Consider the following 22,831-nt stretch of genomic DNA (forward strand, 5'->3'; position numbering starts at 1 on the left):
GGGAATTCACTACTGTTGCCTTCTAAATATTTATGTTTATACCTATAAGTTAGTATTGCTCTCAACTTTGCCCAGAGAATCTTCTCCCTGCAGTGGTTAGCTGCTGGTGCAGACTCATAACTTCTCAAAGTGCTGAGAATTTTAAGTGGCTGTTATGTGACCTGCCCCAAATGGGATGCCTGTGTCATCAACATCACCAGCCAAGGGCCAGGAAACAAGAGGAGGAGGGGAAGAGCGTAAGACCCAGAGGATGAAGGTGAATGTGAGAAATGCTGTTCCAGGGCTGACATCAACCATGAACTCACTACAGCTGTGAAGACCGGCACACATTAGTGGGTTATTAACACTAAAAAGGAGAGGATATGAAGGGGGAAGGGAATTGTTGGGGGGGTGGGGTGATGCCTGGTAGGCATGAGATATGCCAGAGGGTGCATATGATCAAAATGCATTATTTTGTATGTATAAAATTGTCAAAGAATAAAAAGAGGTATTCACGGGGCAGTGGCGGTGCATGCTTCTAATCCCAGCACCCCAGAGGCAGAGGCACGCAGATTTCTGTGAATTTGAAGCCGGCCTTATCTACAGAATGAGCTCCTGGAACAGCCAGGGGTACATGGAGAAACCCTGTCTTGAAAAACAAAAACACAACCAAAAAAAGATAAAAATGATACTCTATTTTTGAAAAAGGTCACTAGTTTGAAGCCAGCCTCTGCTACACAAGAATTCGAAGTCGGATAGGCTACAATTAAAAAACAAAAACAAAAATAATTGCAATGAGAGTTTGAGGCATGGCACATGGCATACAATCTGCCGTCTCAATACATATATTAATTACCAAAGAAAATGGCAACTTTACTGTGGAGAAAACAGGCTCCACCTGTACTGAGTAATCAACGGGAACCTAACCAATAATGGGACAAATTGACATTCTGCTCTAAGAACTCGGCCAGTTGCCTTAATGAACATCAATGTTACCAGACACAGAGAAAGAGGAACAGTCCCTGATTTCAGGGGATCATCACACAGATAGGGCGGCGGGATGCCTCACGCAGTACTGGGCCAAGAGAACAAGGCTCTGCTGCGCGCACGGGGCACTCGAGCCTTTCCCAGCCTCAGCTCCCTCCTCCCACGCAGGAAGAGGACGCTAATATCACGCAGCTCATGAAATCGGCTCTGGATGAAAGTTTTCGGGGAATGCACCCGGCGCCAGCTCGGCGCGGCTTGCAGGCTCTGGAGCTGGAGGTGGGCTGCGGGGGCTCGAACCGAAGGCGGGGCGACCACCCAGCCCCGCGGGCCCCGCCCTCGGCCGCTGACGTCACCACATTCCCGCCGCGACTCCTCCCGCCGCCGCTGCAGCCGCAGTGACAGGCAAGCCGGGCGGGTGACGGGAAGTGCGGGCCGCGGGCGCGGGCGGGAGGTGACAGCAGCCACGCGGGGAAGATGGCTGAGGACTTCGGCTTCTTCTCGTCGTCGGAGAGCGGGGCCCCCGAGGCCGCCGAGGAGGACCCGGCGGCCGCCTTCCTGGCCCAGCAGGAGAGCGAGATTGCTGGCATCGAGAATGACCCGGGTTTCGGGGCACCTGCCGCCAGCCAGGTGGCCTCTGCGCAGCCGGGACTTGCGAGCGGGGGTGAGTCAGCGCAGCGGCCTGGAACGGGGGGCTGAGGCCACCACCGGCGGCGGGAGGCCCAGTCTCGGTCAGACCCAGCCTGGGTCCCTGCAGAAGTCTGAGCCGGGCTATCCAGGGTGACCAGGGGTACCCCGGGGGGCTGTGTGTATCCGTGAGGCCTGGGAAAAGAGGGAGGAGCCGGGGAATGAGTTGGAGTCTGCGCTGAGACTGGATCTGCTGACTCTGGGGACAGGAATTTAGTCATGACATTTCATCCCCAGGCCAGCTCCTCCACCGTCTGGCTCTGGAACCCTCCCCCTGCTCAGTTCTGAGACTGGCCCAGTGTCCTAGCTAAGTGGTACAGGTGTGGGACAGACCCAGTCCTCTTGACCCAGGGCTTAGCATTCATTCTGCAGGGAAGCAGGGGGCGTTCGGAGAACTCGCAGCTCTTCCTTGGGGACCACCTGCCGTCCTGCTGCAGTGCAGGAGACAATGTTAATTACATATAATAATTTCATACACGTTACTGAACCCATTTCAGAATTGGCCTCAAAGGGTACACTATTAAAACAACTAGGAAGTAGCAATCAAGAATTAAACCCCTTCTGTCGGATGCTGAGTTCTTCCTGTCCAGACCACACAGTCTTTCATGGGCCTGACTGTAAGTCTGGACGGGGGACAAATAACTAGGAGCAGTGCCCTTCCTGTTTGTAACTGTTTGTTTAGTGGATTTACAAAGGTGGCCCAGGACCTCTGTGCGTGGCTTCAGACAAGGGTTCAGGGCCCGTTTCCTGCGATGTTATGTTTATCATTGATACTTCTGACCCAAGGAACAATTTCTCATAAACATATTTAAATATTTAGTAAAAAACATGAACCTTCCTGGTTACATTTCTAATAGATCTTCTTTCCTTTCTTTCTTTCTTTTTCTTTTGGTGTCATGTTAGAGGTTTAATGGTCCTCTTTAATTTATTTAATGGAGATAGATATTGTATGTATATATTCTTTCATTCAACATTTGCTGTGTTGAATGAAATCCAACTGGGATTTCATCCCTGCTGGGAACACAGAAGGAAGAAACTGTGTGTATGGCCTAGCGGTTGAATGAACTCTGGCATAAGAGTGTAATAAGTCTTTTGTAACATACATGAAACTGGAGCTTGAGGGGTTATCAAGGCCGCCTGACCAGTAAAGGTGAATCAGCCCAGCCTGATGACACCTGAGCTCGGTTCCTGGAACCTTCGTGGTAGAGAGAGCTCACTCCCTCAAATTGTCCTCTGACCTCACATACATGTGTGCACCACACACAAACACACACAGGTAAATAAAATGTAAATAATAATAATAATAAAAACTGGAGTTTGAATGTTTTGCCTAGGGCCACACAACCATGAGTGATAGGTCTGGGGCTTGATTTCAGGCCTCCTAGTTATGTTCTTCCGAAGGGCAGCTGTGTAGGTCTCCTTAGGGGATGATTGGATATAGCAAGGAAAAGCAGGGGCCTAATCAAACCAGCCATGTAGATTTGAAATAGCAGCTCTCAGACCTTCAACATGGGGCCCTCCATTGTCCCAGGGAAGCTGCCTAGGTTCCTGCGTGGAACTCACTAGTCTAGTCCACGGTTACCCTTTGAAAACAGTCTTTTCCCTCATTAGGAGGTCCCAAGTTGTTAGCAACTCAGGAGAAAGACAGATGCCACACGAGCCTGGGATTTTGCAAGTTGTAGTCTTTCCTAGGACTTAACAGTCTGGGTGGGTAGGGCCCTGACTGGCCCTTGATATGAGATAACTGGGAGGGAGACTGAGGCGATAGTCCTTAGGGGAGCTGCCAGGAACATGGCCCTCTGAGAGGCTCCCAGACTCCTACATTTGATGCTGCAGATGCCCAGCTGCCCTTCTGAGTGGCAGTTTGGGGAACAAGGAGGTGCTTCAGGAGGGGAACTCAGCGGGTGTTCAGGCATAAATAGAACAGACCTGATTCTCCTCAGTCTAGACAGTGGGAGGCACCTATCCTCCTCTGGGTCTGAGAGAATGGTAGGAGCCTTGGTGGTCTGAGGTGAAAGGTCTGGGCCTTCTGGGAGCTGGAAAGAAGCTAGTTCTAACAGCAGCCAGGAATGCACACCTCTGAGTCACCTCCCTTAGACAACGAGGGCTTCTGATTGCAGCTCTCGGTGCTGAGTTCAATTCTGTTTCACTGCGGTGGCTCTCAGGGGGGCCTGGGGAAAGCTGTGTCTGGCTAGGCCTGAACCGGAACCCCACTGAGCCTTCTCTAGGCAGATCTGCAGCCGCGGAGCCATGGACACTTTGTTTCCATTCATCAGCCTTGGGCAGTGCCCAAATGGTCTACACTTACACACCAGTTCTCTGGGCTCTTGGCCTGATTGTGACTTATGGGCCGGCTCTGTGTAATCCTGTTGCCCCTGCTGGCCTCAGTAAGCTGACAGGAATGTTCTGGATCCTTTGCCCTTATTCCTGAGGAGGCCACACACCAAAAAGCCTATCCTTGGGACTTGTTATCTGCCTTGCTGTATTTGTTCTGCAGGCTCTGTTGTAGACTCAGGATCATAAATGTGCAAGAGCCTTGCGGGATACAGGGGATACACGCTGATAATTCCAAGAGTGGGTGTGTATGCAGTCCCAAAGAGGCTAGCAACACTTCATTTTTCTGAGGGCCTGGGTGGGCAACATAAATCCATGTGGCCTTGCCAAAGAGGGCTCTGCTGGAGGCAGATCAGGTTATAGAGAGGTAGTTTCCAAAAGGCTGTTCCCATAGGTACATAGATAGCATCAGGAAGGGACCCTGGCGAGGTAAGGCTAGGTAGAGCAGATGCCCCCCAGAAGAAGCCCCTCTGAGGAAGATGCTTGTACCCTTTTGGGATCATCCTCATTTAGAGAGCAGGCCACCCATACTGTAGAAACCCTCTCAGAGTAGGTGAGGTGAGAGCTGTCACAATGGATCAGAATTAATCTCTGTTTGTTGGTAAATAAGTTATAATTTATATCAGTGACAGATGATTGACATGAGGCCGGGTAGCACCCTTCAATCCTGTCAGGCTTAGGCCAGAAGCTCTGTTGCTTCTCAGAGGCCTGCTTATCCTGTACAGGGCTAATTGTCTGTCTGTGGTGACCACATAAGGCCTGCTGTGGCTCACAGCTGGAGGCATGACAGTTTCCCAGAGGCCTTACCAGTTACAATGAGCCCCAAAGAACAATTCAACTCTCATTTGGCCAGCTGTCTCTGCTCACCCATTCTATGCAGGAATCCGGAGTCTGGTAAGGAGTACATGCCCCTGGACATGCCAAGTCACTGTACAAGAGAGTGGGACACCCTGTGTAGTGTTCCAGTGTACCCCAGAAATGAGACCTTCTTTTAGTACCTAGGGAAGAAGAGGAAGCAGGCTAAGGTTCACCCTGTAGGAGGTAACTGCCACACCATTAGAAATAATTACTTTATTCAGCATCTAGTGACTGAACTTGTAGAGAGGCCCAGGCCCCATGCATGGGCGTGGCTCTGAGCCATTGTGCTCTTGTTTGTCACTAGCAGGACAGACAACCAAAGCAGGAGTGTAGGTTTGATATGGCGAGGGCACAGGCTGGGCTGGGTATCAAGAGTGAGGGGAAGGCAACCGTGAGGGTCGCTGTTGCAGCAGAAGCTACAGGTAGTTTGTGACTAACTGGATATTGGATAAAGGGATTGCAAGGAGTCACTGTAAAGTCAACATTGAAACCCTGGGAGGGGCTCAGAGAGGAAAAATAGGTCAAGTGTTGCCCAGGGGGAGCTGTGAGTCCTGCTTGCCCAGGCAGAGCGGTTACTCAAGGTTCCAGCAGGACATGCAGAGACACAGACCCTTCTCTTCCTCATCCCGGTGGCCTCTCCCTAAGCTCTCAGTACCCCTGGTCCCAGCTCCACACTTAACTTCAGCTAGGTAAGGAACGGTGCATTGCTAGGTGATTTGGAGCAATCACAGTGGCCTTCTGAGCCTCCACTTGAGAATCTGTAAAATGGGTTACTAACAGTTTCATCATAGGGCTGTGGCAAATATTAGGTATGACAGTGAGTGCACATGGGAACAGTTAGGGCCTGAGCCTCGTTGTTTACATAGCCATTATCTTTGGGGGTGTAGAGGGTATCCATGGGCATATGCACAGGTTGGCTCAAGAGGCAAAAATAAGACCATTGTGTGTTTGTAAGCTGGACTGTGGATGATACTGTTTCCTTGCTCTTTCCAGCTGGTTCAGAGGACATGGGGACTACAGTCAATGGAGATGTGTTTCAGGTAAGCAGAAGTGGGACAGACTGTCTCAGGCTCAGGAACTTGTTTCTCCATTGGCGATCATTTAAGGCTCACCACGTTTGCTACACTGGCGGTTTTCTTGTCATGTGCAGGAGACAGGGACTGACTGAGGAGTCGCTCAGGTTGTCCTCAGGAGTCTCTAGCTTCAGGAAGGGTGGTGTGGGATGGAGGAACCAGAGCTGTGCCTGGGCAGATGCCTCTGGTTGGAGGCTGGCTTGACTGGCCATCTCCCACACCCATGACTTAAACTGGGTAGGCTCTTTGATTAGATTATGGGTGGGCTTTCCCCTAATCGAGCCTGGCAGTGGTGGCGCACGCCTTTGATCCCAGCACTTGGGAGGCAGAGGCAGGTGGATTTCTGAGTTCAAGGCCAGCCTGGTCTACAGAGTGAGTTCCAGGACAGCCAGGGCTACACAGAGAAACCCTGTTTCGAAAAACAAAACAAAACAAACAAACAAAAAAGAATTTCCCCTAAGCAAATGATTGGAAAAGGGTTCTCTCCAGATTCTCTACAAAATGGTTTGTAACAGCAGACAAACTAGAAATGACCTAGATGTCTGGAGTTGGGGGGGTCCTAGGTCGACTGTTCCAACGGGCTATCAGAGCTTCCTGTCCCTATAGGCATGCATGCCTTTATTAAAGCCACTTGCAAAATGAATGATGTGCCATTATTTTTATTTTTAAAAACAAAAATTTTTGTTTTATTTATTTTAAAAATATTTTCCAAATATTTTTTTCCCAAAACATTTGGAAAAGGCATTCCAATTGGTAACAATGGTTGGCCCTGAGAGTAAGAGGCCCTGGCTTCCTCTTTCCACCACAGGGGCTGGTATGGTGTGTAGGGCCTGGTACGGAGGGTAGAGGGTGTGCTAGTTAAAGACCATCCGGGGATGGGGCTCAGTGGAGAAGCTCTGAGTTCAGCCCCCAGGACCACAGAAACAGAACAAAACAAAACAGACTGAGAGAGCGCACACGCCAAAGGCATCCCCGAACCCCACATAGTGTGGAGAACCCCAGATATCTAGGCGGGGTGAGCCTCTACTGTGTGAGCATTAATTTTCAACTTGGGCAGGTAAGACGCTGATGTTGGGGCCTGCAGCTTCCGGATCTCCTGAGCCCCACCCTGTGGAGGAGTTGGCCTCTTGGATCCTGGGAGAATAAACAATACATTCTTATGTAAGTGGGATGGGCTCCTTCTAACACAGGAAAACTGGCCTAGCCCCATTTCTGGAAAATGACTCAACAGACAATGAGTTAAAAAAGTCTCTCCCTAGGACCCTGGCAGCTTCACGTCCAGTTGAGTGTAGTGAGCTAAGGAGTGAGTGTTGTTCTTGTACTCTTAGGACTTTGGTCAGGCTGTTTCTGGGCTCCAGGAACACCCACAAAGACCTTAATGGCTTAAAAGGTCTTTGTTCTGCAGGGAATATGCTGGAGCAGCATTTGGACCTGCAAGAGTATCTAGAACATTCTGAGTAACACACTCTCAACTTTTCAGTTGAAGAAAAGCTTGAGATCAACAGATATTGAAGAACTTAACAGATGGAGTTTTCCTAACTTGACCGATTTGGCTCTCCTGGCCCTGGCCCTCCTAGTCCTAGCTCACCTGGCCCTGGCTCTCCTGGCCCTCGTGGCCCTCGTAGCCCTGGCTCTCCTGGCCATTTGCTGCCATGTTCAGCACCACTGTCCATTAGGGGATGTGAAGTCTCAGGAGTAATTCTTATTCTCTGCTATCACAGTGTCCCGAGGCATGTTGATCTGCGAATCATGCCACACCCTTGCTGCCCTAGAATTCTCCTGGGCAAGGGAAGGTCACAGGAGAGATAGTTTATTTGGCTTAGCAGCAAAGCTCCTTCCTGCCTGCCCTGCATATACTCTGAGCTGTGCTTTGCTCTGCTGCTGGACCCAGAAAACTCTGTAGGATAAGCACAGTGAGCGGTGTGTGGCATGCACTTTCAGGGATAAAAGCCTTGGCTAGCACATCCACCACCCTGGCTAGAGCCTTGTCAGTCTTTTCTAGTAGACTAGGTGAGTGACCAACTACAAACCTCATCCCCAGCATAGCCTGAGGATAGGCTCCGCTGGTTATGTGGGGGACAGGGACAGGGCTGGAGACCCCTGAAGAACTCCTCTCCTTTCCACCCTCCCCGCCCCGCTGGCCCCTTTGCATCTCTTCTCCTGTGAGCTACTTAGAGGAATCAAGAGCTCAGCCCAGCTTAGCTTGAGCTGCTCAATCCTGAAGGTGGATATAACGGCCGTGAAGTTTTAGCATGCACTCAGTCAGCGTGAAAGCCCAGAAGCTTTCGAAGTGGGGCCCAACAGAGAAGTCCCCCAAAGGGGGCCAAGAGGCTGGGTGGAGGTCAGCTGGCCTTCCTGTGGCCTCGTTTTTTGCTTCTGGCCATGCCCAGCTCTTTCCTCAATGGTACTTTGGAGGAGTTCCGAGTACTTCCTTGGCCACTAGTATGGCCACTATAGCCCTGGGCTGCTAAACCTTCTGGAAGTGACCCCATCTCCTACCTAGGAGGCTCAAATAGACATGGACGAGCCTCAGTGTGGCCCCTGATGCTTACTGGCATGGGCAGAAAAATCAATCCAAAGCTACCTGGAGAAGAGCCAGTGAGGTATGTCTCAGGATCTGCCTGCCAGCAACCCTGCTGTGCCCAGCTGTCTGGTAGTGAGGCTCCTAAGCACCTGGTGACAGTGAGCCGCAGTAGTCATGCTTTTTACCACGAGTGGGCTGTGGGGAGAGCTCATGCCTGTTGCATTCATTATGTGAGCCTTATTAGATGCTTTGAGCAGGATGCTGTAATTTCACAGGTTTGAAATCAGGGTTGCCCAGGGAAGGGATTTTTCTCAACAGTCATCACCCGGTGCATGGCAGAACAGGCACTGTAAGCCAGGCCTCTCTGATACAATGTCCAGGGCCTTTCCTCTAGCTTTATAACCAGCCATTTGTTCATTCATTTCTCAACTTGCATTCTTTGGGGGCCAGGCCTGTGCAGTGGTGGGTGTGAAGGCAAAGCCAATGGAGTGTTTGTCCCATAGTTTACTTCTAATGGAGTTCTGGGAAGGCCCAGGAAACCTGGAAAGAAATCATTATAGCCCAAGAACTGAGACAGGAGGGTCATAAGTCCAAGGCTAGCATGGGGCACATTTTCATTTTGAGGCTCTTAAAACAAAACAAAAACCCAAACCAAAAAAACCCCTAACAGCTTGAGTTCTTTTTGTGTTTTTGTGTCCGAAAACAACTGAGGGCTTTACAGGGATTAACCTATAACCCTGTAATCCTCCCAACACCCCTTCTGCAGTTTCTTCTATTAGCCCCATTTTGCTCAAGGAGATTTGATAGCTGTTTTAGTTACATAGGAGCTCGAAGCCTGAAAACCCAACAGGGAGTGACAGAGGAAGTGGGTTTCAAGGCTGCCTAGGGAGGCATGGCTGGCCCTGGCTGAGGGAACAGCATGTGTAAAGGCACAGAAGGTAAGGCTGCCCAGATTTCATATCCAGACCTCAGGCAGCAGAGGAAGCTGAGGCTTCATTTTCTGGCTTTTCCCTGCTGGATGACCTTGAATTAGTAACTTAACCTCTTGGAGTCTGGTTTCTCATTTGTAAAATGGGGATTCAAGGCCCTGCCCTGTTGTTCCCACAAGGTTGTTGGGAAAAGCACTCTGTAACCAAGACAGCCTTATACATTAGTGACAAGTGGACTAAGTGAGTTTAGGAGTGGCTTGGAGGCAGGAAAGAGGTGGGGGTGGGAGAGGCAGGGACCATGAAGGGACAGTCTTTAATATTGAGGTCACTTAGCAGCCAGGCTGGGGCCTGGGAGTGTGGCTGAGTTGGTACTGTTTGTCTAGTGTGCCTAAGGCCCTGGATTCAGTCCCACCACAGGGTGATGGGGGCAAGAGCACCAATCCGGGAGACAAGGGTTGTGTAGGAATCGTGCAGTGTTCCTGTTAGCCGTTCTGTGGCAGGGACGTTCACACTCAGCAATTCAGTCTGAACCTGGCTCTGTCATTGGCTTGCCAAAGGTGATTGTGGCACTTTGGAACTAAAGTCCCATTACCTATAAAAAGGAGGCAGTAAAACCTTCTGAGTAGAACTGTAAAGATGAAAGACGTCCATTTTCTAGCAAGTGCTCTGGAATACTAACTTGTTAGGCATAGGCTTAGGGTCCCGCCCAGGGATGCTTCTCCAGCACCTCCTCACTCCACTTCCTCCTACACCTGTAGCACCTCTGTCTGTACCTAGAGTTTCCCAAAGGCACTGCCCTGTTTGGTCCTTTGGCTTGCTGGATCTTGCTGTATAATGCCCTTCTCTCATCCGTCGCTGTTCTCTGCTCCCAGGTAAGAAAGGTCATGCCATTTTTTATCTGGCCTCTTACCTGCCCTCTACTATATAGTACACCCATCAGCTAAGTTCCTCACCTCTGAGGGACTCCGCATCTCAAGCAACCAGAAGGCAGGCTGTCGTGTCCATCCCTGTCCATGACCTCAACACATGGATTTCATAAGTTATCTCTTCCTCTCACTCCTCCTCCTTCTCTGGGTTGTACTTGAACCCAGGGTCTTATGACAGGTAGGGATACCCTCTCCCATTGAGTTATGTCTCTAGCCTCAATAAACCCTCCCTCATCTTGGTCCTCCTGCTCTGGATGCTGTGTGGTATCAGTCTCTGGTTTTATGGAGCATACTTTCTTAGGTGAGTAGAGAGCTGGGGGTGACAGGAAGGGGGCAGAAAGTAACCATGTAAACAGGTAAGCCATTTCAGACATCGATAGCTGTTTTGAGACAGTAAAATGTGGTTGTCTCCTGCAATCTAGATGGGGTTGGTTCCAGCACCCCTGAAGATATAAAAGCCCACGAATTCAAGTTACTTTAATAAAATGGTCAAGTGTTCAGGTTGTGGTGTGGCTTAGCAGTAGAAACTTCCAAGGCCTATGAGGATGATCTCTGTGGCTGGAGGAAGTGGGGCACACTGCAGTAGAAGCCCCATGGGGTCGGTCCTCATAGGAACATGGAGGGCAGGGTGAAAGTGCTGGGCATGGTGGCAAGGCCCGCACTCCCATCCTTCACAGAGATAGGGTCTCTTAGACCAGAGGGGTCTCATCCACATTGACCCAAGTGCACAACCCCAACATTTCTGTCACCAGAGCTGAACCCCACCCACTACGTCTGTCCATCTTTCTTGGCCTCAGTGTTCCTTCTGTACAAAGGGAATGAGAACTGACAGCAGTGGGCTGGTGAGATGGAGAAGCAGTGAAGTTGCTAAGCCTGAAGACTGAATTCAGCCCCAGAACCCGCAGGGTGGAAGGAGAGAACCCATTCCCTCAGGTTGTCCTCTGACTTCCGGTCATGTCCTCTCTGGCAAACACAAATTGAGAAATACAATTAAAGGGAAAAAAATGATAATTCTAATCCCATGCACTGAGCTGTCAGTCATCCTGTGGCAGGCACTCATCTGTCTTACAGAGTTGAGAATGCCGCTCAGTTGGAAGAGTTGCTTGCTAAGCATGCACGTGGATTTCATCAGTGGAACACAGCAGGACATAACCCTGGTGTAGTGACCCACACCTGGTTGCTACACTCTGGAGGTGAAGGCACATAATCAGAAGTTAAAGGTTACCTTCAGATATGGAGCAAATTCTGGGCCATCATGGGCTATGTGAGGCCTTGTTTCTACACAAAGAAATAAATACCTTACAAACTGTGTTGTGTCAAATCCAAGCATCAGGTCTGAGAGACCATCTTAGTATGAGTCCCATTTTCTTTTTTCTTGTTTGTTTTCTTTTGTTTTTTTGAGACAGGGTTTCTCTGTGTAGCCCTGGCTGTCCTGGAACTCACTCTGTAGACCAGGCTGGCCTCAAACTCAGAAATCCGCCTGCCTCTGCCTCCCAAGTGCTGGGATTAAAGGCGTGCGCCACCACTGCCCGGCATGAATCCCATTTTCAGTAAGGGAAACATACACACATCTTGTAGCTTCAGCAATGGGTTTTCTATTGCGGTGACTAAGACACCATGACCAAGGCAGCTTAGAGAAGGAAGAGTTTATTTGGGGCTTACAGTTTCAAAGGGTCAGAGTCCATGACCATCACGGCAATGAGCAGGCAGCAGGCGCAGGCAGGCGTGCTGCTGGAGCAGTAGCAGAGAGCTACTTGACCCACTAGCATGAGACAGACAGAGCTAACTAGCAGTGGGGTGGGCTCCTGAAACCTCCAAGACAACCCCGCCCCAGCTCCAGAGACACGGCTCCTCCCACAAAGCCACACCTCCTAATCCTTTCCAAACAGTTCCATCAACTGGGGACCAAGCATTTAAATGTATGCAAATATGGGGGGTGTGATTCTTATTCAAAGCACCACAGCAAGGTGTGTGCCTGAAGCCTACAAGGAACTGAAGCTACAGATCTTTGTGAGCTGCCATGTGGGTGCTGGGAAGCAAACCTGGATCCTCTGGAAGAGCAGCCATGTTCTTTCCTGCTGAGCCTTCTATCTCCCGCTGTTCCATGCCTCATTGTCATAGCAAAGTGTAGCCGCCGGCTACAGGAACCAGGATCACCTGAGAGGAAGGCTGGGAATGAGAGGCCGACAATGCAATGCATCCCATGTCGTGCTGTTTGGTCTACTGTGGAAATGACTCGAAGGCCTGCTCAGGCCTGGGGGAAGGGCACGGCAAAAACTGACTTTGTTCTGTCGTGTGTCGTGTCCCCCCCCCCCCCGAGACAGGGTTTCTCTGTGTAGCCCTGCCTATCCTGGATCTCACTCTGTAGACCAGACTGGCCTTGAACTCCCTGAGATCCACCTGCCTCTGTCTTGGAGTACTAGGTGGTACCACTGCCTGGCCATGGCAGAGTTTTAGTCATGGTAGTTTTGCCTGTTGCTGGGCTGCATGTTCACTTGGGAAAAGTCTTTGTTGTCTCCTATATGCACTGTGGCAAGGAAACAGCCGACAAGGCCCTACTGTCACGAAGGTGACAAGGATGGACAAATGAACACATTGGTAATGAGGTCCTGTTAGAGTGTGTAAGTTCTATCATGTGACAGAACTATAACAGAGATAGATTTCAATCATGGTAGCACAAGGCACACAAGCATTGTGTACAAGACATGACATTTAGCTTTTTTTTTTTTTAAAGCTTTATTTTATGTGTATGAATGTTTTTCATGCAGACATATGCATACCACCTGCATGCAAATGCTTACAGAGGCCAGAAGCAGGTACATGGTTTCCTGGAACTGGAGTTGCAGATGGTTATGAGCCGCCATGATGGTGCTTGGAACTGAATTAGGGTCCTCTGCAAGAGCAGCAAGTGCTCTTAATCATGACGCCATCTGTTCAGCTCCAAGTTTAGTTTTATTTTTTATTTTTATTTTTTTATTTTTATTTTTTGGTTTTTCGAGACAGGGTTTCTCTGCATAGCCCTGGCTGTCCTGGAACTCACTCTGTAGACCAGGCTGGCCTTGAACTCAGAAATCCGCCTGCCTCTGCCTCCCAAGTGCTGGGATTAAAGGCGTGCGCCACCACTGCCCAGCTCCAAGTTTAAAGACTCATTTGGTTATTGTATCAATCTTATGGGAGTGTTATAATTTATCCTGTCTTCCGGTGAATGAAAGGGAGTATGAAGGAGTTGGCCGGGTGATGGTCAGGCCTTGAGAGGTTGAGCAGCCTGAGGCCACAAGGGAGCAGCGTTGCTGGCAGAGGGGACACAGAGTGTAGTCACCAGGGGCTGGTGCTGCTGTGGGCTGAGGTTGCCTTCTGCTGCCTGTGTGTCCTGGTTTGAGGGCTATCTTGGTACCAGTAAGAACAGTCCAACAGCAGGGCAGGCATGATGGGCCAGGAACACTGTGCTTTGGTTGTAGGAGGCTAATGGGCCTGCCGACGGCTATGCTGCGATTGCCCAGGCGGACAGGTTGACACAGGAGCCTGAAAGCATCCGGAAGTGGAGAGAGGAGCAGAAGAAAAGGCTGCAGGAGTTGGGTGAGGACACACCTGGGGGAGGGGGACTCCAGCAGGAATGGCTTCTGGTGCTTACTGGGTAGGACAGAATGAGGCAGCCTTGGAATCTTGGCTAGGCAGCCAAGGCAGGCCCACATGGCTAAGGGTGGGTCCTGGGGGGTGCTGGCTAGGGCCAGGGGTGGCGGTGGCTGTTCGCTACAGAAAAGTTGCTATACTCATTCTCCTGTGGGGCTCACAGACGCTGCCTCGAAGGTGACCGAACAGGAGTGGCGGGAGAAGGCCAAAAAAGACCTGGAGGAGTGGAACCAGCGCCAAAGTGAACAGGTTGAGAAGAACAAGATCAACAATAGGTGAGTGAAGTGACTTGAGGAGAGCCAAGGAGGCTGAGGGAAGCTATGGGGACCTGAGGGGAGCCCAGGAGGCTGAGGGAAGCCATGAGAACGCAATGAGAACATGAAGGGAATCACAGGAACACGAGGGCATCTCTGAGAAGGTGGAGGGAGCCATGGGGATGATGGATGGGGTGGTAGTGCTGGGGACTGCCTTGAATGTATGGTGTAGTAAGGACAGAGGGAGGGGGACTGCTGGAACCCTAGGGTTCCTGATAGCACGCCCACTCCTGAGCCCTTAACCCTCCTCACAACTGAAAGGAAGCAGGATGGGTATTGAGGTCTGGAGTGTAACTAGACTCTCCAGGGCCCTAGGCCTTCTGTGGGCAACTCAGAGAGGCCACAGGCCTGGCAGGGAATGAAGAGCCAGCCTGAGTATTTGATGTCATTTCTGTAAGAGATGGCAAATGACGGTACTTCAACCCAGTGTGACTAAGGAATGAAGGGACACTAGGGGCCTGTGTGGATGAAAAGGCCAGGATGGTGGCACTGGGGCATAAGTGCCGTCAGTGTTCACTCTCCCTGCCACTCGGCTCTGCTTCCCTCTGTTCTGGCTCTATCATTGGTCATATGCCTCTGTATGGGAAGAACAGCGTCAGGCCTCTGCCCTACAATCGAGGCCAGCTTGGTGAAAATAGCAAGTATCTAATGGCTCCTGCCAGAGTTGCCTTGGGCTGTATGACCCTGACAGCAGACAGGAGGAGGACCCGGCCAGATGAAAGTCCCATTCATTGGGTTGCTATGGGGCCAGTCCTATTGAAGTTGCAGGGACTGCAGTGGGAGTGGCTGATCCTGCAAGGCACAAGCAGGGTAGGGCAAGGGTGCAAACTTGAGAACACGTTTGTGGAAACGGACGTCCTCCTGCTTAGGATGCTGTGCCCTTCAAGACACAAGATCTTCCCTAAAGGGAAAGACAGTCAGACTGCTGCCTGCTAACCTGGGCTTTGGATGTCAGATGAGGACTCTTCTATAGTCTCAAGAGTTCAGAGAGAATCACACACATAGAGCCAAACTTGCATCCAGTGGGGCCCTGCTCGCAAAGACCACAGAAGCCAAAGGCAGCGAGCCTGCTGGTGAAGAGCCAGTGTCCAGAGCAGTGACTCTCAACCCATGGGCTGCAACCCCAGGGCCACATATCAGATAATCCTGCATTAAAATTCCAAACAGTAGCAAAATCACAGTTATGAAGTAGCAATGAAAATAATTTTATGGTTGGGGTCACTACGACATGAGGAACTAACTGTATTAAGGGGTAATAGCATTGGGAAGATGGAGAACCACTGGGCTAGAGACTTGTCTTTGAGGGGTGACCATGGGTCATCAGGAAAAAAGAGGTGACATAAGGGAGAACATTCTAGACCTGGGAGCATCATGGTAGGAAAGAGGTTATGTTTTGGGAAGAGACTTCAGTGAGCAGTAGGGAGACATCAATGGTTCAGGCCTTCCCACTCTCTTATGGGTGACTGCTAGTTTTAAATTGTACTTCCTAACATGTCTCCTCTTGGAGGTACTAACACGCTGTTTCTCTTTCTCTTTAACCCCGTGCCTGCCTGTCTTGCTGTCTGTCTTCCCCCACCTAACTCCTTCTCCTAACGGTTTTCCTCAAGGATCGCTGACAAAGCGTTTTACCAGCAGCCAGATGCCGATACCATTGGCTATGTGTACGTGCCTCCTTTGTTCTCAGCAGCTCCACAGCAGGGGCAGCTGTGGAGGGCAGCCCAGTGGGTTTTCAGAGTGTCTTGTCTGTGTGGTATAAATGAATATGGTTGGGCTCAGAGCAGTGGCCAGAGCAGGAGGCGAGCTCCAGGACTGGTAGAGGCACCAGCCCTTGCCTTCCATCTCTGTCCTGCTAGCAAACTGCAGGGAACTTTGCCCATTAGAGTTCCCAAGTTGGGGCGAAGGAAGGAATGCACTAGCCAGCAGCCTCACATGGGAGGGGCAAAGGGCAGGGCAGCCCCACTCCCCCTGAGAAGCCTCCTGGGAGAGGTAGGTGAGATGAAGGGTTTTTTTGGACAAACATCACACGTAGCATGCTGAAGGCATAAACAAGATGTCTTTATGAGTCTACCCTTGCCCCACCCCTAAGTGCACTGACTTGGGCATGAGCCCTTGACCACTGTACAGCGGCTCCTTTCCCATGTGTCTAGGTTTGGAGTCTGGCTGGAACTGTGCCTGCTCCAAATTTGGAATGTCAGTCAGGTTTCCTTTCACGTCAGCCCCAGGTGACTGGCATTTATGGACAGTAGTACTAGGGGTTGGAGGAAGTTACAGGGAAGATTCAGTGATTTCTGAGTATAGTTTCCTCATGTCACACCTTGCCTTTCTGATCCTGCTGGAATGGGCCTTGCTAAACCACACCACTGTAGCCTCTACTACCCTCTAACACACACAGGACACTGTAGGATGCAGCCTTCTTTCCCCTCCTCCCATCTGACCTGTACCTATGCCTGTCACTGCTCAGACAGAGACGAGACAGAGAGCCCTCCCCCGCAAGTCAAGTTGCTCATGGGTTGGAATACATCATGCACTCTGGAAGCCACACTCTATGCTGGGAACCCAGTGCATACTTCAGAGACTCATGACCCACAGTTACACCTTAAGAGTTAAAAATGAATTTGCCAGGTAGCAAGGGTTGACAAGATCACTCGAGATGGTAGAGGCAGCTGGGGCAGAGGTCTGGAGAGGACTGACTGGCCGTGTTTGTGGGGATGAATGGAAGCCAATGCTGGGTGGCTTCCACTTGGGAGCTAGACTCTCTGTGCCATGAGGAGCTTAGATTTGACCCTCAAGGCAGTCAGCAGCCATGGAGATCTAACAGGGGAGAGGGACACCTGGCAGGTGTAGGTGCAGGTGCTGTGGAATGTTTCTGGGCTTGGTGCTCCTACTGGACCCAAGGAAATAGTCCAGAGAACCCAAGAAGGCTCAGAAAGAGAAAGAATTGGAACCAAGACTTCTCAGCCTTCCATCTGCCTGTGCATTGCCAAGGGAGCAAAGCAGATTCGGGTTCTGTAGGACTGATGTGAGGCTCAGGCTGTTTCTAACAGGCTCCATGGTGATGCCTGTATTGTTGGGCACAGATCAGCAGTAAAGACAGAGGGGGAACCTCTTGACCCTGATAGACAGTTGCAAGGATAAAGTCCTTCACCCACATTCACTGTCTAACCCTCATAGCACACTGTCACCACACTGGACACTCAGGCCAGAGACTGGCTCAGAAGAGTGGAAGCCATGCTTCTCACTGCACAGGTTAGCTGAGCACACAGCAGAAAGGCAAGATCATTGTCCCACCATCGAGCCCAGGCCAGTTCCAGTACACAGCATAGTAGAATCACTCAGAGAGGTCTCTGACCCACCTCCCAACTGCTCCCCCACGTTGGATCCCTTTTTCCCCTCCCAAATAACTGAGTCCAATCTGTGCTGTTCACAAACTCCTTAGTGTGGACCTATCAGGAGCCACACCATTAAAGAAAACCGACTTTCCCTCCATACTCCAGACTGTTGGCTGGTTTGATCCTGTGCAGGTAAGCACAGCTATGGTATGTTCATGACACAAGTGTCCGGTCAAGTCCAGAAGATGCTGCTTTTTCCATCTCTCCCGACCTCTTGAAAATCTTTCTGTCCCTTTCCCACTATGGTCACTGAACCCACATGTGTGTTATAGATGCCCATTTATGGCTGCGCACTCTAAATCAGTGGCTTTCAAAACTGACAACCAAGAATTCTGAAGTGTGGTAGAGTTCTTGCCTGGCACACAGACAGAAATACCCAGTACCCAGTACTACCCAGTACCATCAAAGCAAACTCCTGAAGAAGGAACAACCCCAGACTTTATCCTAATATAATTCCAACTGAAGCAAAGCTTCTAATAGAACCTTTCCTGAGCTATGGCTCCATCCAGACAGAACTCTTCTGGGCTCAGAAGATTTCTGTAGTCAGATATGCTTGAGATGTGGAAAATTCTACATTCATTACCAAGCTGATTTGGCGGTTAGTTACTGTCTCTTGGTCAGGGTCTTGGAGGTGTTAAAAATATGTGAGGTAGAGGTGGAGACACAGCTCGGTTGTAGACTGAGTATGGGTACACGTTGTCTGCAGCTTAGGTTCCTTCAATCCCTAGTAATAAAGAAGGAAAGATCCATAGAGCTGGTCGCCTTTCTGCATCTATTGAGTGAGCCAGGCACGCTAGCACACACCTGTAATCTCAGCAGTATCAGGAGTTCAAGGTCAACACTGGCTATGCTTTAAACAAGAATGGTAGGGAGAGAGTGACTGAACAGAATGCCCAGAAGGGCATTCTGAATGCTCAGAAGGCCTTTCTGAGGTGGGAACGCCTACTCTAGGAACTAATTTACAAGCAACAAACTAGCCAGGTGCAGGGGTACATGTGTGGTCTCAGAATTGGGGAGGCTGAGGCAAGATCTCCTGAGCTCAAGAGTTCAAGACCAACTTGGGCTACATAGTGAACCACAGGCTCAAATGAAAAGCAATAACAGCCATGAGCCAGTGAGAAAGCCTCTCAGGAAGAGGTAACAGTCAGTTCAAAAGCTCTCAGTCTAGATGACTTCCATACTTAGGCCTGGGTTTCTTATGTCAAGGCTGTTCCTGGTAGGAAGTTGTAGGGCACAGGGATGGGGAGACTTCTGGCTAATGTCCCAGGGTAGACTGCACACCACAGACTGGGAGCAGAACACTAGTGACTCAGAAGACAACCATGAAAACCTGTCCTCTCTCCACCTTCAGGGCATCTGAAGAGGCTTTTGTGAAAGAATCCAAGGAAGAAACCCCAGGCACAGAGTGGGAGAAGGTGGCGCAGCTGTGTGACTTCAATCCCAAGAGCAGCAAGCAGTGCAAAGATGTGTCCCGCCTGCGCTCGGTGCTCCTGTCCCTGAAGCAGACACCACTGTCCCGCTAGGTGCCTGTCATAAGAATGGCCACGAAGCACATGGGCCTTGCTGGGGCAGAGGAACAGCTGCTTCTGCTGGGGTGAAATGTCCTCTGGCAGCTGCCACACAGCCTGTTCTGTTCCTCTGAGTCTCTGGGAGCTGGGAAGCGGGACCCTTACCCCTTTCACCGCCCCCACTCCTTCCTGGCCCCCTGTTCAGCCCCTCATGACTCCTGTCAGCCCACCTGATTGTGACTGTTCCTCCTGATGTATTTTTCTTGGCTTAAAGGGTGTGTTAACTCTTTTTACACTTACTTATTAGTATCCTCATTTCTCTGGAAGCCGCAATTGGTGTCAGAGCTCAGTTTGTGTTTAGAACTTTCCTAGCTTCATGTCCTAAAAAGGTTGAGGATGTACTCTTGGAAACCCAGGAGCCTGCAGCTGGAAGCAGGAACCCCAACCTGTCCGTGTCTGCTGTCTGCCCTCCAAGAATGGCAAACTTTCACAGGACAGGTCTGCAACCTTGCTCTCTGTGATTCTTTAGCAAGTCTCTGAAGGTAGGGACTCTGCTGTCCTCATATATAGCTGAGAAAACTAGGGATCCCCAAACAGAGTTGGCTTTCGTGTAGAAAGCAAGTGAGGCCAGCATGCTCTAAGGCTGTGTCTAGGCCTAAGTAAGGACGGTGAATACAGCATCCGCCAAACCTTCCTTGAGAGTGACCAGGACCCTCTAAGACATGCAAGCCTGCTGCAGTGCAGATGTGCCTCCCTCTTCGGCTATTCTCCCTGTGGACTTAGGATAAGCAACAGTGACCACACCTTCTTCCCCTTCAGCAGAGGCCATAAAACAGGACATTTAAGTCATTATGATCTACATGGTGTTTGAAAAGATTTGTGTAACTACCAACAGTATTAGTTTCCTAAGATTGCTAATAAAGAGTACCAAAAAACCAAACCAAACCAACCAACCAACCAACCAACCAACCAACCAAACAAACAAAAAAAACAAAACCCTGGCTGCCTTAGAGCATCAGAAATCTGTTGTCTCAGTTCTGGAGACTAAAGTCCCGAATCTGGGACCAATCAAGCCACACCTCCTGGAGACGCTAAGGCAGGACCTGTACCTCTTCTAGCTTCTGGTAGCTCAGGCATCCCTTGGATGCAGAGACAGCTCTCCAGTTTTGCCTACACCCTCACATCACCGTCTGCTTTCATCTTCTTTCCATATATGACTCGTGTGTCCAATTTTTTTTTTTTAAATATGGATCTGAGGGGCTGGAGAAATGGTTCAGCAGTTAAGAGCACTGGCTGTTCTTCCAAGGTTCTGAGTTCAATGCCCAGCAACCAAATGGTGGCTCACAACCATCTATAATGGGATCTGATGCCCTCTTCTGACATGCAGGTGTACATGAAGAAAGGGACAGGGCACTCATAAATAAATTAAAAAAAAATGAATACCAGTCTTACTGGTTAAAGCCCACCTTAAAGACTATATTTTAAAAAGTCTCTTTTGCCAAATAAAGCCTACCTAAAGAATTAAGAGTTGGAATTCAACTCTTTTTTTTTTTTTTTTGGTTTTTTGAGACAGGGTTTCTCTGTGTCCTGGCTGTCCTGGCACTCACTCTGTAGACCAGGCTGGCCTCGAACTCAGAAATCCGCCTGCCTCTGCCTCCCAAGTGCTGGGATTAAAGGCGTGTGCCACCACCGCCCAGCGGAATTCAACTCTTAAATGTATTTTAGGGGATGGGCATCATAACTACTAGCATAGTTAACCTTTAACTATGGCACCATCTTCAGCTCTTCCTGCCCTGTTCTTGCATCCTGTGGCCTTCACAGTGTAGTGCTCCACACCGGCAATATGCCTCACAGTTAAGATCATGACAGGAGATAGAAACACCCGGCTCTAGTCACGGACCTTCTGCTCTGAGATCTAAAACAGGTCAGGGGCCAAGAAATGTATCTTTACTTTCTTCCCTTCTTCCTTCAAGAGGTGTTCAGAGGGGCAAGATGACCCATGGAAAGAGTCAGTTCCTCAAGCAACATAGTGACCACAGATCACAAATGCCTTTGAGACTTTTGTGTCTGTCAAAAGCTGGAGTGGTACTCAGATCAGCAAGGGCCTCCAAGGAGGCTGAACTGGTGTAAGAGAAGTAGTCAAAGAATGGTGGTGGTGTGGGTTTGAACAGCCTGAATCACAACAGGACTATGATAGGCCTCATCTAAAGGCTACAGAAACTTGGACATTGCTGGCAAACTTTCCCGTTACATCAAACAGCTCACTGAACTAGAATCTCAATGAGCATTTGGGAATCTCTACTTTTAACTAGTGCCCCAAGTAACTTGACAGTGACAAGGAAAGTTTGGATGGCACTAGGCTCTATGTTCCTCTCTCACAACTGGAGAATAAACCTAGGACTTCACAAGGACTAAGTCCCATTCCGATGGAGCTGTACCCTCAGGCCATTTTAAATGATAGAGGATCTAAGTTACCCTACTGAGTGATCTTGACCTCTTGAAGTCATGCAGATGCAAGATTCTTCTCCTCCAACCTTCAGAATAGTTAAGGCTATAAGCATACACGATCACAACTACCTGATATTTAAAGGCCAATCCTACCAACAGCCTCTTCCTTCCTAAAATCTTAAGACGAAAAATCATGGTTTTGATCATAGGAATGAGATTAAGAAAGAATTCATCACATACAAGTGTAATATGGTTTTATTAAGTAATTAAGGGGATGCATCACAAATAGAAGCATGCAACCCAACTGAAACGAACCTGGGATTTCTGGGGAGTGGAGGCGCAAATCAGTCACAAAATCGACCACTTTCCCACCCAAATTACAATAAGGTCCTGTCAGAAACGGAGAGTGCAAGTCTGACAGGGCTGTTTGTTGTTCCTGGGTTTTCAAGACCCGGCCATACACTCAGGGTCGAGACTTCATAGCGGATGCCGCTAACCCCAACAAGATGGCTGCGACCGTGAAACCCTGGGCAGCAATCCGGGTGCGCATCATTAGTTGGGATCGGTGGCTCTGGCCGCGGTGGAAGCAGTAAAGGCCATAGGTGAGGGCAGCCGCCGTACCCAGACAGCCTGGGGAGAGGACAACACACACGGGAGGCAACAGGTTGGGGTCCTGGAGGTCCCCTGAGGATGTGGCCCATCCCCGCTTTCCCAGAGCCACAACAGGAGGGCGGGAGTGGGTTGTTCTAGAGTGGGCTTCATCTAGCCCCAAGTCCCGTAACGCGTTCTGATTCATTTCAGTCAGCCCTGCACCGTCCTTTCGTCACACCTCTGGCCCGCTCCCTTTTCCAAACCCTAGATGTACTTGGTCCTCCCGTATTTCCTTCCCCTACGAAACCGCTGTCCTCTCGGTTTTCCGTTCCTACAACACACACTTACCTATAGGCACCATTGGGTTCTCACGGGTCTTACGAATAAACTTTTCCTTGAAGCCCTCTGGATTTGTGTAGACCGTGGGGCTGAAGCCCTCGATAACTGGGGCCTTGGACGGATCAAAAGGCGCCTCTGGATTCACAGGACCGGGAGCCGCCATTCCCACTCGCACAGAAACAGGTAGGACAGAAATGCGGACGTCGGACCCCGCCTTCTGATGAGGTCATCACGGGGCGGGGAAATAGCCTGCTGAGCGTAGTACGCGCAGGCGCTATTGCCCGTTGCTTTCTGGGAGTTGTATTAAATGAATGTGGA

At 50.1% G+C, this 22,831-nt stretch overlaps 2 protein-coding genes across 4 annotated transcripts; one reads left to right on the forward strand and one right to left on the reverse strand.

Moving 5' to 3' along the window:
- The first annotated feature begins 1,338 nt into the window (after nucleotides 1-1,338).
- Cltb (clathrin light chain B) lies at nucleotides 1,339-19,434 on the forward strand. Of its 2 annotated transcripts, XM_034511035.2 has the most exons (6): nucleotides 1,339-1,627; nucleotides 5,836-5,882; nucleotides 13,753-13,870; nucleotides 14,088-14,199; nucleotides 15,846-15,899; nucleotides 18,979-19,434. In XM_034511035.2, the coding sequence occupies exons 1-6, from the start codon at nucleotides 1,441-1,443 to the stop codon at nucleotides 19,148-19,150; spliced, it is 690 nt and encodes a 229-aa protein (XP_034366926.1). In that variant the 5' UTR covers nucleotides 1,339-1,440; the 3' UTR covers nucleotides 19,151-19,434. The 2 variants fall into 2 exon arrangements, with proteins under 2 accessions (XP_034366926.1, XP_034366928.1); XM_034511037.2 differs by lacking the exon at nucleotides 15,846-15,899 and having other exon boundaries at nucleotides 1,343-1,627.
- On the reverse strand, nucleotides 6,670-22,750 carry Higd2a (HIG1 hypoxia inducible domain family member 2A). 2 transcript variants are annotated; one of them, XM_076939000.1, is made up of 3 exons: nucleotides 22,523-22,750; nucleotides 12,337-12,451; nucleotides 6,670-7,049 (listed from the first exon to the last, which is right to left on the reverse strand). In XM_076939000.1, exons 1-3 carry the CDS (start codon nucleotides 22,674-22,676, stop codon nucleotides 6,953-6,955), a joined length of 366 nt encoding a protein of 121 aa, XP_076795115.1. In that variant the 5' UTR covers nucleotides 22,677-22,750; the 3' UTR covers nucleotides 6,670-6,952. The 2 variants fall into 2 exon arrangements, with proteins under 2 accessions (XP_076795115.1, XP_034366929.1); XM_034511038.2 differs by lacking the exons at nucleotides 6,670-7,049; nucleotides 12,337-12,451 and adding an exon at nucleotides 21,821-22,213 and having other exon boundaries at nucleotides 22,523-22,744.
- Between the last annotated feature and the right edge of the window lie 81 nt (nucleotides 22,751-22,831).

The sequence above is a fragment of the Arvicanthis niloticus genome, chromosome 8 (assembly GCF_011762505.2).
Source record: "Arvicanthis niloticus isolate mArvNil1 chromosome 8, mArvNil1.pat.X, whole genome shotgun sequence".
Classification (NCBI taxonomy): domain Eukaryota; kingdom Metazoa; phylum Chordata; class Mammalia; order Rodentia; family Muridae; genus Arvicanthis; species Arvicanthis niloticus.